Source organism: Alosa sapidissima, chromosome 8 (assembly GCF_018492685.1).
Source record: "Alosa sapidissima isolate fAloSap1 chromosome 8, fAloSap1.pri, whole genome shotgun sequence".
NCBI classification, from domain to species: Eukaryota; Metazoa; Chordata; class Actinopteri; order Clupeiformes; family Clupeidae; genus Alosa; species Alosa sapidissima.
In genome coordinates this window covers 32,192,329-32,207,328 of record NC_055964.1, presented here as the reverse complement: position 1 = coordinate 32,207,328, position 15,000 = coordinate 32,192,329, and the positions used below count along the sequence as shown (strand labels likewise).

The window sequence follows — 15,000 nt, the reverse complement described above, 5'->3', positions numbered from 1 at the left end:
CTCCAGTTTTGAAATCCCTGCAATGGTTACCAGTGAAATTTAGAGTAGATTACAAAATTCTTCTTTTTGTGTTTAAAGCTTTAAATGGACAAGCTCCCCAATACCTAAGTGAGCTTGTACACTTTCACTGCCATCGCAGAACTCTGTGGTCATCAGATAAACTACTGCTCTCAGTACCTCAGAGTTGTCTAAAAAATAAAGGTGACCGTGCTTTTTCAGTAGCTGGGCCCAAGTTGTGGAACAACCTCCCTTTTCACATTAGATTTACACCAACTATTGGTGCTTTTAAAGCCAAGTTAAAAGAACATATGCTATTAATGGCTTTTGAATGAATTGTGGAATGTAATTATAGGCTATATACTACATATTATTTTAGTTTTATTTTCCTGTTGTGCTTTGTTTTTTTTTGTTGTTGTTGTTTTTTTGTGTCTTGATTCATTTTGTCTTATATTATCTATTTATTTATCTGTTTTTATTTTTTTGAGCACTTTGGTCAACCACTGGTTGTTTTAAATTGTGCTATATAAATAAACTTGACTATGACTATGACACACATACTACACACACACTACATACACACGCATACTACACACATACTACATACACACACATACTACATACACTGCATACACATACATACTACACACATACTACATACACACACATACTACATACACTACATACACACACTACACACACATACTACACATACACTACATACACACACACACTACACATACACTACTTACACACAAATACTATACATACACTACACACACATACACTACATACACACACATACACTACATACACACACATACTACACACACACTACTTACACACACATACTACACATACACTACACACACAACAAATGAGTATCTTTCAGTAATGAAGGGATGAGAGAAGCTTCTTCCTCAGATTTCATCCAAAAATGGCGTTCCTCCGCACCCTGTCCTAGATGGCTGCATCTCCTCCACACCCTGTCCTAGATGGCTGCAGCTTCCTCATTGTAGTGTGAAGCCAAGATGAGCATTTTCTAAGTATTTAGTTTTAATTTTATTTTCCAACTAAGATCTAATGCTGCCACGACAATTGTTTACTGGAACAGGGCCATGTGTCATATGCCCACTGAAGAGTAACTTGCTAAGCTGTTTATATTGTTATTATTATAATACATTATTATTATTATTACTATTATTATTTTAAGAAGAAATGATCTGTCATAGATTTGTGGAGAGATTTAAACAAACCATGTGAGGCCTAGCCGGATGCACACCTCACTTTGTGTGTGTGTGTGTGTGAGCCTACCGAACAGGGAGGAAATGTTGCAGACTTGTGCCACACTGTGGTTATGTTTGGAACTCAGCCTCACTAGTTCAGGGCCTGCAGACAGGCGTTCTGGACACCGGTGCTATTTCCAGCCTCCCAGGACATGTATAATTCACCTGCGTCTGGAGACCCGTGTATAGGAAGGTGCAAAAGTAGAGCAGTCCACTCCTCTTAGACTTGTGTCTGTGTATGGATGTGTGTGTGTGTGTGTGTGTGTCTGTGTATTGGAGATCTCATCCCCAGCTACATCACAAGCGCTACACTCTTTCACACACACACCAGATGTGTTTTAGTCCTCAGCTGGTTTATTAGATGTGTGTTTGGACGTATATTGATTTCTTCTGAATGACAGGAGGCTGCGCTGGCCACCAGAGGGCCTGACAGATGCTGCTCCTCAGGAGCTGAGGGGACAGCAGGACTAGAGAGAGAGACAGCAGGACTAGAGAGAGAGACAGCAGGACTAGACAGAGACAGCAGGACTAGAGAGAGAGACATGGAGGACTAGAGAGAGAGACAGCAGGACTAGAGAGAAAGACATGGAGGCACCAGACACTCCACTGGCCAGAGTACGAGTCATTTTCTCCATTGGTCACAGACTTTATTGAAGGTGTGTGCATTTCGATAGCATAGTCATTTCACACGATTATTAAGCTACAATGAAAATCACATCAAGGTTGCATTTCAGTGAAGTTCAACACTGCACAATATTAGTCTTTACATTTCTCTTAATATTATCTCTTCATCTTTGTATATTTTAGATGAATAAATATATTTTTTTTACAACTGGCAGGCATAAAGAATAGACAATATATTTGAATTCATTTCAAACCATCAATGACAGATAAAACCATTTAAAAGTATTTGTAACAAAATTGAATTTAAATCCTTTAAAATGTGAGGCAATATACAGTCTATCAATAAAAGCATGTGAAAGAATGTAAATAAAATACATTTTTGTAAACATTCAGTCTATGAAGTCAGAAAGAGCAAAAGAACACTTCAGAAGTGAAAGGCAGGTTAGCTGTGCCCGTTCCCAAATTAGGATGATGGCGTGGGATTCGCTTCGGTCGGCAGGACTCTATTCTCAGCAGGGCCACACACACACACACACACACACACTCCTCTAACAGTCGATTCCACACAGCGAAACTCTTAACAAGCACTTCTGATTTGTTCTGAGCCAAAAAATACAGATGTCCTTCCTTTTCTCTTCTCAAAGTAGAGCTATATGATTTGCCTGAGCCTCTTTATACAGACCGGTCTAGTCTAGAGACACAGCTACACACAGACATTTCCATGAAGTCTAATTATTGGCATGACACACAGATAGAAACGTCAACAGAATACTGGAATCTGCCATGGTTTCTACTCAAAAGCGAAGTTTCTATAACTCTAACAAGTGTTTTCAGTTTCTTTAAAATCAATAAATCAGGCCAACACTGACAAAACAGCTCTACAGTTGTGCAGGAATTAATGTAATAAATGCCAATAAATGTCAATAGAAAAGTGCTATTTAACTTCAATTTTACAATAACCATTCACACACTGACACACAGACAAGCAGAGCGAGCAGAGAAGAGAAACAAACAAACAAACAAATAAACAAACAAGGTAAACAAAAACTTCACAAATCTGCATCATTCTCAAAACCACAACTCTGTACATCACTTCTATTTGGTTTTTTACAGTTTACGGTACGACACTGAAAACGTTAATGCACCTTCATCACGAGGGGAAAACCGTGGAGTCACAACAGGCTGGTGTGCAAAGAAGCAGGGTGTAGGGTGGGAAGGGGGGGGGGGGGGGGTATGGGGTGGGGGTGGGGACTTAACCTATCCAGCCGGGCCCTGGGGTATCTACTGCTGTCTCCGCGCTCAACTCTCCTCTGGAAGACTTCTCAGCGCCTGGTGGGGCGTGAGCTCTGTGTAGAGAGGAGGCCTGGGAGAGACTTGGGGATGTTTACGGGGACATTTCAGGGGGAAACAACAATGATAACAATAATAATAATAATAATAATAATAATAATAATAATAATAATATTTAAAAACATGACAAACACATCTGATAGATCTCGTGAAGCACGGTCTCTCTAGTTTTGCATTGTGTGTTTCACGAGAACGTTCATGTCACTGATGGAATCCTTGGCTTGTGCGTCCTTTAGAGGGTGGAGGCTGGTCTCGCATTCGGTCACCTTAGACACAAAAACGAAATCGACTCTGGCTCGCTCTCCTGGCAGAGTCCACTCGTGCTCTGTGCTTATTGTGTTGAGGCCTCAGTAGTGTGTGGAGGCCATAGCGAAGCGACAACACACACACACATACACACACATTACTATCCCATAAACCTACAGTAGACCCCTCTCATATTGTTTACTCAAGTATATCAGTGTTACATTTCATGTGCAAAACGTGTAACGTTCATGTTTTCAAGCAATTATTGTTATTGAAGAAATCAACAAGTACATTCTAACTCTGAAACAAAAGCATGCGTTTGAGCTTTTTCGCTTGTGTTGTAGATCAGTCGACTCGTTGATTATTTGTTTATCTGATTTGGAAGACCTGATCAAAGACAACGCCTGCCTTGTGTCACAATCTCTCGGACATCCCTGAGGCAAATCTGAACATGGTGAAGTCTCGCTTACATCTGGGTTTGCTGTAAGGCATGTTTTCTGTGGTTTTGGGGCGTTACAGAAGTGTGTTTCTGGGTCGTGATTACTGGTCGAGGAGATAGGAGAGGAGAGCAGCAACAACAATCTTACTGGAAAGAAAAAGCAAATATACCGACGGCTACTAGTACGAGGATCATCTAGCCATGACATCACAATTACAAGCACAACGGTGAGCAGCTGGCGCAGGAGGGCATAAGGACACGACCTTGGGCTCCCAGAGGTCCATGCGGGTCAAGTGACATCACTAAAATGGCGAAGGAAAGACGACAGCTAACTAACGGCACATAGAAGGGGAAGCAGGTTCACGAAGCAGCACTCTTTCGTGCCCGTTGGGTCATCGCAGGCGTGTGTTTGGTGTTGGTGTTTGTAGAGGCCACAACACCTCAGTGGACTGCACTTACAAACCACAACATTCTATCGTTAAAGCTTTTGATTGGACAAACGTTTGCGAGCGGAGATCTTTCCAGTGGAGCTTCCTCACTAAAGACGCCATAATTGCTCTCAGTGTTTCCCAAAAGGGCTGGCCACCATTCATCAGATACGTCCACAGATTAGAGGTTGAATCAGAAGATTTGATCCAAAAAGCATCAAGAAATTAAAATGGCCTAATCATTTGCAGAAAGTAAATCACCTGATGAAAGGTTTCACAAAGAGAATTATTGAAATTATTTTTCATCTATAGACCCCAGAGTCAAGCCACTACGACTCATCACTAAACTCCACAGTGCACATTCTGACATCTAATCAAAATAGTGTGTAAATGTGCGTGTGTGTGGGTGTATATGTGTGTGTGTGTGTGTGTGGGTGGGTGTATATGTGTGTGTGTGTGTGTGTGTGTGTGTGTGTCTGGGTGTGTATATGTGTGTGTGTGTGTGTGTGTGTCTGGGTGTATATGTGTCTGTGTTTGTGTGACATTGTGTTTTTAGGTGATTTTCAAATCCATTGTAACACAGATCCAAGAGGACCAGGAATGTTTCCGTTGGGCCCAGTGGCACCCGTCTCTGTGCCTCGGCCTCGGAATCTAATCGGCAGTGAATTTGTATATCTTAACGAACGGCGGAAAACAACGAGATTCAAATTACACAAAACACTCATGGTGGCCAGGTGGCTTTCTATTGGTCTGTCTATCCTACTGGCTTAGAAGTGGTCAGTCAGTCAGTCAGTCAGCCAGTCAGTCGGTCAATCTGTCTGCTTATTGGTCCGTCTGTCTGTCGGTCAGTCTCACAGTCTGTGCAGTGCGATGTGAGGGGAGGGGCTTATTCCACGGAGAAGAGGCTGGCGAAGGACTTGCGGAGGTTGCGGATGCTCTCGGCCTTCACCTCATCCTGACTGAGGCTTGGGCGCGGGCCCACCGCCCCCGCCGGAGCTGCCGTGTCTGGAATGTTGAAGGTATTGGTCAGAGACTGCGACTTGCTACAAAGAGAGGAGGGAGACGGCAGTGGAGGAGAAGAGCCTATTAACCTCATGCAGCAAACAAGTCATGGGATGGCAACATGCAACAAGAGAGAAAGACACTGACTAGGGTGTGTGTGAGTGTGTGTGTGTCTGAGGTTGTGCGTGTGTGTGCGTCTGTGTGTGAGTGTTTGTTTGTGTGTGTGTGTGTGTGTGTGTGTGCGTGTGTGTCTGAGTGTGTGCGTGTGTGTGCGTCTGTGTGTGCGTCTGTGTGTGTGTGTGTGTGTGTGTGTGTGTGTGTGCTTGTGCCTGAGTGTGTGTGTGTGTGTGCGTGTGTGTGTGCGTCTGTGTGTGTGTGTGTGTGTGTGTGTGCGTGCATGTGTGTGTGTGTCTGTGTGTGTGTGTGCATCTGTGTGTGTGTCTGTGTGCGTGTGTGTGTGTGTGCGTGTGTGTGCATCTGTGTGTGTGTGTGAGTGTTTGTGTGTGTGTGTGCGCGTCTGTGTGTGTGTGTGTGTGTGTGTGTATCTGTGTGTGTGTGTGAGTGTTTGTGTGTGAGTGTGCGCGTCTGTGTGTGTGTGTGTGTGTGTGTGTGTGTGTGTGTGTGTGTGTGTGTGTGCGCGTCTGTGTGTGTGTGTGTGTGTGCAAGTTTTGTTCTTTCTCTCTTTCTGCATGCTTTGAAACACTGTTCATCCTCCCAGTGCTCCTCAATCCAGGTCCTGCCGGCATGTTATAATCACATTCTTATGATGTCATAACAACGCTTTATGCTTTTGCCATTATAAACCACATCTAATATCTGGTATATACTTTATAACAGTAATTGTTCACATATATGTGTAGTTATAAATGTTTGTTATAAATGTGTATGTGATGCCATAGATATTAGAGAGGTTATCAGAGCAATAGAAAGTCTAAATCTATTATTATTACTAATTTACTAAATTACTAAATAATTATCTACTATTATTATCTCTATTTCTTCTCTATTCTTTATTATCTCTATTCTTGTCTCTACTCTACTCTATCTATCTATCTATCTATCTATCTATTTTCTATTTCTATTGCCAGGCCACTAGGGGCAGCACTGTGCAGGACCCATATTGAGGAGATCAGGGAAACACAGAAGCATACCGGAGCTGACAACAAAAGGCAAATAATCCATCTGGACATAAACCCAGATTATAGCATCCGAGTCTACCACAGATCTGAGCCGGAGCTGGACCAGATGAGGGTGGCCTGTGGCCCGGATGTGGCCCAGATCTGTGGCAGACTTGGACACTGGGTGGGATCTGAGCTCTCTGAGAGGTATGGCGGAGAGTGGCGCGTGAGAGTGCCTGGATGCAGACGTGATCAGGACTCATCAGGCATGCACGCCGCCCGGAGAGCCGTAGTGTCCGCCTGCCACACAGGGCCGCTGGTGCTCTCAAATGGACCCCAGTTTCATACAGTCCAATCAGAGCCATATAAAGGCAAAGTTGCGACAATGGATGTTCAAAATTCGTTAAGGTCATGTGGTTCATGTAAACTTCAAAAAGTTCCCGGAAGTGATTGAGAATGGATTAGAATGCATTAAATAAGCTACTGTTCAATGAGAGACAGAGCCACAATTTTGGGTAATTGACAGACAATAAATGCATTGATATGCAATATTTATAACCAGGGCTTTGAACCGGTTCAAGGAACGAAAACGAAAACCGGGAACTTTTTGTATTTTACAGGGAACAGAAACGAAACCGGAAACGTTATTATTTTTTATGTTCTGGAACAGGAACACTTATTTAAAAATAATGGTAACCGGTTAATACCGGTTTGATTTCGTTCCTCAAAGTTTTCATTGCCTAAAAAAAAAAGTAATTATTTTCCTGCGCACGTTACCATGACGGCTGAGGTTCACTTCTTGTGTGACATCACATCAGACATTCGCTGACTGTATGGAGAAAGAGCGGTGGATTACAAAGTCTCCACTCCACATCTTAAATAAGGGGTAAATTACGATCCATCGTTAATTAAAACACTCATTCCAAACACAATAACAATAGCTATATTTGTTGACTCCACGTTAATGATGGACTAGCGAACATTTGGCTAAATGGCGCCAACACCTGTTTGCCTAATGCACAGATGGCTTGTTACGGTATGAGTAGGCCTACTGGATGGCCTTTCCCCCCGACAGTTGGAATTTGTTGTAAATTATATAATAATATAATTATTATTATTTAATAATGGTTGTAATATTATTACATTTGGTTTAAGCTGGATGAGAAAGATGTGACATAATTCTATAGCATTAAACAGCTGACAGGAACGAAATTAACCGTTCCGGGAACAGTATTTTTTTGTTCTAACCGGTTCGGGAACGTCAATTTATTGGTGGAACTCATAACCGGAAACGTTATAATTCCATTTCTGTTCGGAACGAACCGATTGGGAAAAAAAATCGGTTCAAAGCCCTGTTTATAACACAGTGTAATTATTGTGTAAACTGTGTAGTTATCCTACCATTACAACAATATTAAATTAAATTCCAGACCGTAGCCTGCTAAATATCGGAAGGTGACCTTTTTTTTCTCCCTTTTACGTATGTGTCACTTAATATTAATTTCTGTACAAAACCAAGACGGGAGATTCTTTAGAAAACGCAATAGCACCCACCCCATAAGTGTAGCCTATCTAAATTATCGTTATAAAAGAACAGTGTTTTTGAGACTGCGTGTAGCCTACAAAAGCGCATGGAGATTTTAATTTTGCAACGAGAAACTGTAACACAGCTAGTCTAAGTCTAACATGAACTTGTCTGAGTTTTCTCCCCAACGTTTTCTCTGGTAGTTCTTCACTGATCTGAGATAATGAGCGAACTACCTTAAGTAGCTAGCGTCTCGGGAGAATAAAAAAAAACTTTAAAAGTTTTCTAACATCTCTCCAGTGTAATGGTGGGCATGTTAAGTTAACCGTTGCATTACCTACACAGTAACCCCATGGTAATGCGATGCGAGTGATCATAATACAGTTTTTCTCAGTCGCTTTGGTGCTTTTTGCAGATCAGAATGAAAATTCTCATAACTATTAGTTCAACCTCCACAATATTTAGTCATTTGTGCACATCATAGTAGCAAATTCTCCTTCCTCTGAACAAATTGAAAATGCTTTTGGACATGTATCAGTTCCTTTCATACAATTCTCTGCTGTTTTTTAACATTATCATTTGCTTATGTCATGTCAGTCAAAATGAACTATACTTATGCATACTGAATAGTCGTTCCCTATAAAACTAATAGTCTTCATTTCATTGCTTGAGTCATTACATACAAAATTGTTGAACTAGTTATCAAATTATGTCACAATGCTGTAGAATTGCAAAGAGCATACAGTAAAAATGTACGTATTCAGTGTCTTGTACTCACTTACTCCCCTAACTACAGCAATGTGTAACTTTACTGTAGTTTTCAAATGGCTGTACAAGTAGTGTATAGTGCTGTCTTGAGCATGTTCAGGTAGTGTCACCTTTTTTTCTGCCCTTTTTTTGCATTGGAAAACACTGAGAGAACTGTCATAATGAAAACATGACAAAAGCCATTTGACTATCTTGTTCATAAACGATGGTGTCAAGACTTCTCATTTTGATGACACTGACAGTTTCATTGACATGAATACGTGCTTTTGAGGAATGGACTATCCATTTTGAGCAAGTGACGTGCTTTTGCAGGTCATCCTAGGTTTTGCAGTTTGCACTAATTGTTTTGAGAAATGCACTAACTGCTGTGCAAATGTTAATAGTGATGTGAGAATAGCACCAAAGCGACTGAGAAAAACTGTAACATATAAAACGTGATATAGGCTAGTCCTTGATAAATAACCAGGCTATGAACTCATAAACAACAGCATTTTGTCACCGTTTGTCATTCACCGTGCTGTGAATACAGCATTAAGATGCTAGGCTAAAGAGCTTGAGAATCAGAGAACCTGCATGGTTGTGCTCATCCTGTCAGAAAATAGCAATTTGATCAGTGATCATGAATCATATCAGCGCGCTTGGTTTGAAACTGGTTTCTGGGGATGGGGTTTACACGATCCTTCACTGGGCTAGTGCCTGCTGTGTTAATATGACCGTGCTGATGCTAACAGCTGCAGCTCCCTCAAATCTATATACTGTAGGTTCTCATGCATATTAGGCTAGTTTTTGCCAATGAAAATGAATGCAACATTAAAAAAAAACAGTAGGCTACTGCTCCTAACTGAAGAAACGTTTACGTTACTGTAAGGAAATTATAAATATCATTGTATAACCATTTGTGTAAGCAGAAATATTGTTGTGCTGAGTTCTAAGAACAGAGAGTTCAAGTTAAATGTTGTTGTGCTGAGTTCTGAGAACAGAGAGTACAAGTTAAGTGTGCACCCAGACAGACAGGAACTGCACCCTGTCTGTGTGTGTGTGTGGGTGAGATAAGAGTATGTCACAATGAAGTTGCTATGTCTTGCTTCCTATTTTCTGTGTGCATCTGTACAATAAAAAACACAGCTTTTGAGCTGCAGAGTCAGAGACTGATGTGAGGAATTCTTCCTTACATTAGCAGGCCCTCCTCTTGGTACCAGAGTTTGTGGGCAAAGCTAGTGATGTAGTACTCGAGTCCGGTCTCGGACTCGAGTCCGGTCTCGAGACCAATTTCTGCTTTCTCGGTCTCGTTTCGGACTCGTTCCTTCAAAGACTCGGTCTTGACTCGGTCTCGGACCACAGTGGGAGGAGAAGGACTCGTAATTTCAGACCGAGTCCTCGAGACCAACGCATTTTTTATGTTCGTATAAAAAAACAGACAACACATAACAACAATAATAATAAAATGCATTATTTAAAAATGACATCCCATGGTGCAATGCAAAGATACTGCCGTCAGAGCCGTTTATTTCTATGGCTCTGCTGCCGGTGAGTGTCTGTAGGTCAGCATAGTCCATATTAAGACGTTAAGACTGCTCCTCTAAACAATTCCCAATCTAGCTTAGTCTGTAGGCCTAACTGTTGATTATTAACTGGGGTGATATTAAATTATGAATATTAAAACTGAAATTTTTTTATGGTCTTGGTCTCGACTCCTAAAGGACTCGGTCTCGACTCGGACTTGCTTCCTCAAAGACTCGGTCTTGACTCGGACTCGACTGTATTTGAAAACCAACAGACTCGGTCTCGACTCGGTCTCGACCCTTCAAAGACTCGGTCTTGACTCGGACTCGGCATAGGCGGTCTCGTCCCCATCACTAGGCAAAGCCATACTACGTGTTGTGGTTCTTGTATCTATATGTTGGGGTTAAATTCCCTGACAGTTACCAACAATGTTAACAACAAACTCAGCTTCACTGCTGCAAACAAAGTTGGCTATATGCTTCGCCATATAACGAACCAACTAGCCTTGTGATAACAAAATCTTTACCTTTTGTTTACTCCACTGAAAGTTATCCACATATCAAACGATTAAATACACAGTTATGGAGGAATTGTTTTGGGGAAGCAGTTGCACTATATCCCACTTTTGCTGCCTTTAAGCCACTCATCCTAGATGAGCGTTGCGCATACGTTACAACTTGACGTGATGGTGAAGCTAAATGCCCAAGAAACGTCACGTCATAAAAGTTGTAGGCCTACTAAACGCAAAAACGTACAGTAATGACAGCTTGTTCGTGGTGGTGTAGTGCTGCCTTGAAATGGGACAGGCAAGGGTTAACTTATATTCGGCTATTACGCGTGGCACATTTATTGGGCTTTTAGCCTCTTTTAATTTATTTGATGAGTAGGCTAACTGATAAAGACTGAACAACAGAAAAGTCATAGTCGATACCAGAGTTTCCGCTAGAAAAGGTTTCGTTTTCCGGACATTTTGATGATATGCCGGTCAAATATCCTATCCCTTCTTAATTAGTAAAATTGAGGAAAACAGTTTTCCTCAATGGACACACTGGAGACAGGCTATATAGCTTAAAGAATGACATAATCAGGCTGTAGGCCTATAGAATGCAACATGTTCATCAGCCTAACTTAAACATGCCTAACAAGATCTAGCCAGTATCTTTTCATGGACAGCAAGAGTCTGCTTCGTTCGTTGTTTTAAAAAGGCTACGTTGTTTGTTGCTGCTACCCACGTTATCTCCAGTGGTGACTGTTTAACTTACACAGATGCGCACACACAAGAATGAGCGCTCACACCACTACCCCCTAATGCTATGCCTCTTTATTTGATAACAATAAATTAAGAAATATTTCCTATTCTGGGAAATGTTTAGTTTCTTTGTCTTTCGGCCGCGGTTCAATGATACCGTTTAATTGTGCCAGAAATTATCCGCGGACCAGTAATCGCCTCGTCGAGGAGGCCTGCAGATCATAGACAGAGAACGCATAGGTCTACTGTATGCTTTGGGTAAAGAACACTTTGCATGTCCAGTGTACACGGAGAATGACAGTGTCTTGGAGCGGCCGCACCCCCCACAACTCCACTTCCAATGTCACTGATTCCGACAGATACGCCCGACACTGCTTTTTATCTGGTGGTGGTGGAGTTGACCGGACATCTGAGACTTCAGACGTTACCAATTTATCATCATCCATCGCGTCTGGCCTCTGAAAAAACTTTTAAGGCTAGTCTGCCTGGGCCTGGCCATGTTTGAACCGTCTCACTCATTTGTTCGTTGTTTAACATGGACGTTTTAAGCGTGCGCTTCCTATTTGAAATGCAGCATAGGCTATGCGTGTTGTTTAATAGCTTACTTTTCAAACGGCAGAGCCTGTTCATTTAAAAACATAGCCAGAGGACGTATACTATAGGTTTACACATTAAGGCTTATTCTCAAATTCAGATTGCGTTAGGGGACGGGATTATTAGCCAATTTCAATCGGACAATTTGACCGGAGAGATTTAATTTTTTCGGACTCATTTTTTTTCCGGCCAATGTCCGGTAATTACCGGACAACGGAAACCCTGGTCGATACATAAATCGTTTATTATTATAATTAGGCTATTGATAGCCTAGTATTACTTTACTACTATTACTGCTACTATTATTATTTTTCGGATGAGGCAAAGGAATGTAAATCTGAGTCTGAAATGTTGGCTACAAACAGTCTGCTGTGACTGCACTGCTGCTATTATTAATTGCTAACTTCCGGGAACTATATGAGGCTTCCATTAGCTGCCATTGTTGGAAAAAAATGGAACATTAGCGTCAATGGAGTTGTCGCAACTCTACCTTTATATGGCTCTGAGTCCAATGAAACAATCTCATAAAAGAGGTGTCATACACACATTCTCGTATGGACACCCATGAGCACACACATATAGACGTGCGCGCACACACACACACATTCACACACACACACACACACGTGTGATGGCGCGATGGCAGTAAGGGAGGGTTCCTATCAGCAGACTCAGAGCTACGTGATAAAACACGTAAAGTCACTGATTGCCTGACAGACAGACAATCTCACTGATTGGCCTGACAGACAGTCAATGAAAGCTATGAATTGGGACTTTATTTAGCAATTAGTTCTCCTGTCTGGACGCACCTTAAACTCTTAAGGCCAAATATTTATCGACCCCCTTGCGACAAAGTCTGAAACCACAAGGTTAAGTAGCCATACAGTAGCCATTCCATTAATGTTTTGGAGGAGGACACAGAGGGAGTCCAATCCAGCTCTATTTACGTTGCATCATCTCCCTTCAGATTGTGTAATGTCCAATTTAACATCTTTAGAAACGTCTTATGATCACTTTATCGTCTTTAAAGGAGAATTCCGGTGTGATATTGACCTAAAGTGTATTGAAACATGATACCGAGTGTGAACGTATGTCTCGCAAATCTCGGCTTGTCCCCTGCACTCCAAAATCTGGCGCTAGTTAGCCGATGCTACCAACAGCTTTTTCAATAGTGGTGCTTCGGCATCGGGCTAGCCATGCAAATAAATCACTGTTTTACACCCATTTACGAGGCTCAATGTATCTCCACACTTCATTGGTAGACTTCCGAGGGCCCTGACATTTAAAACGAGACATTGAGAACTTTGAAAAAGCACTGGTAGTTGACTTACAAGACGATTTATACAGACAGTATCTTCACGAAGTTTAGCGTTTGCAGCCATCTTGAATTTATTCACGATAAGTCGAGCAACGCGTAAGAATGAACAGGTATGATAAGGGATCAGATTCCAAAAATAATTCAGTGGAAATGCATGGATTCCAGTTTCTTCCAGTAGCAGCAACTGGAATCCATGCATTTCCACTGAATTATTTTTGGAATCTGATCCCTTATCATACCTGTTCATTCTTACTCGTTGCTCGACTTATCGTGACTAAATTCAAGATGGCTGCAAACGCTAAACTTCGTGAAGATACTGTTGGTAGCATCGGCTAACTAGCGCCAGATTTTGCGCCAGATTTTGGAGTGCAGGGGACAAGCCGAGATGGGCTATGAGACATACGTTCACACTCGGTATCATGTTTCAATACACTTTAGGTCAATATCACACCGGAATTCTCCTTCAATGTCATTTTGCCTGACACGTTATCGCTGCATAAGCTGTGCTTCCTTTTGTTTTGACTTGAATGGGATTCGCATGTGAAAGCAATAAGAGAGATAACAGCACATCCAGGGGCATATCTGACATAAAACACACGGTCACATCTGGTATTGGATCAGCACCAGAACTGGGCCAGAACTAACTCCAATCCTATAGCAATTCTGTATAGATCTGCAGAACTCCAATCCTATAGCTATTCTGTATAGATCTGCAGAACTAACTCCAATCCTAATAGCTATTCTGAATAGATCTGCAGAACTCCAATCCTATAGCTATTCTGTATAGATCTGCAGAACTAACTCCAATCCTACAGCTATTCTGAATAGATCCGCATAACTCCAATCCAATTCTATAGCTATTCTGTATAGATCTACAGAACTTCAATCCTACAGCTATTCTGTATAGATCTGCAGAACTCCAATCCTATAGCTATTCTGTATAGATCTGCAGAACTAACTCCAATCCTATTGCAGAACTAACTCCAATCCTATAGCTATTCTGTATAGATCTGCAGAACTCCAATCCCATAGCTATTCTGTATAGATCTGCAGAACTAACTCCAATCCTATAGCTATTCTGTATAGATCTGCAGAACTCCAATCCCATAGCTATTCTGTATAGATCTGCAGAACTCCAATCCTATATCTATTCTGTATCTTCAGAACTAACTCCAATTCTATAGCTATTCTGTATAGATCTGCAGAACTCCAATCCTATAGCTATTCTGTATAGATCTTCAGAACTAACTCCAATCCTATAGCTATTCTGATAGATCTGCAGAACTCCAATCCTATAGCTATTCTGAATAGATCTGCAGAACTCCAAACCTATAGCTATTCTGTATAGATCTGCAGAACTAACTCCAATCCTATAGCTATTCTATTCAGATCTGCAGAACTCCAACCCTATAGCTATTTTGTAAAGGTGTGATCCCCTCTACCTAAAGCCAGGAGCGTGACTGAATCCAGGAGTTATGTAAAGCCAGTGACTATAATAATGTGAGAGTGCTGAGAGTGGCTGTTGCGTACAGACTGCTGGTGGTTCTCCTCTC

General features: G+C 41.6%; 1 protein-coding gene across 1 annotated transcript in view; it reads right to left on the bottom strand.

Annotated features, from left to right (window-relative positions):
* Positions 1-3,591: 3,591 nt before the first annotated feature.
* Positions 3,592-15,000, bottom strand: part of syn1 (synapsin I) — a 35,858-nt gene continuing 24,449 nt past the window's right edge. The window contains exon 13 of the mRNA XM_042102320.1: positions 3,592-5,413. Within this exon, the coding sequence (XP_041958254.1) occupies positions 5,257-5,413 (157 nt within the window). The 3' untranslated portion in view covers positions 3,592-5,256. The remainder of the gene's footprint in view (positions 5,414-15,000) is intronic.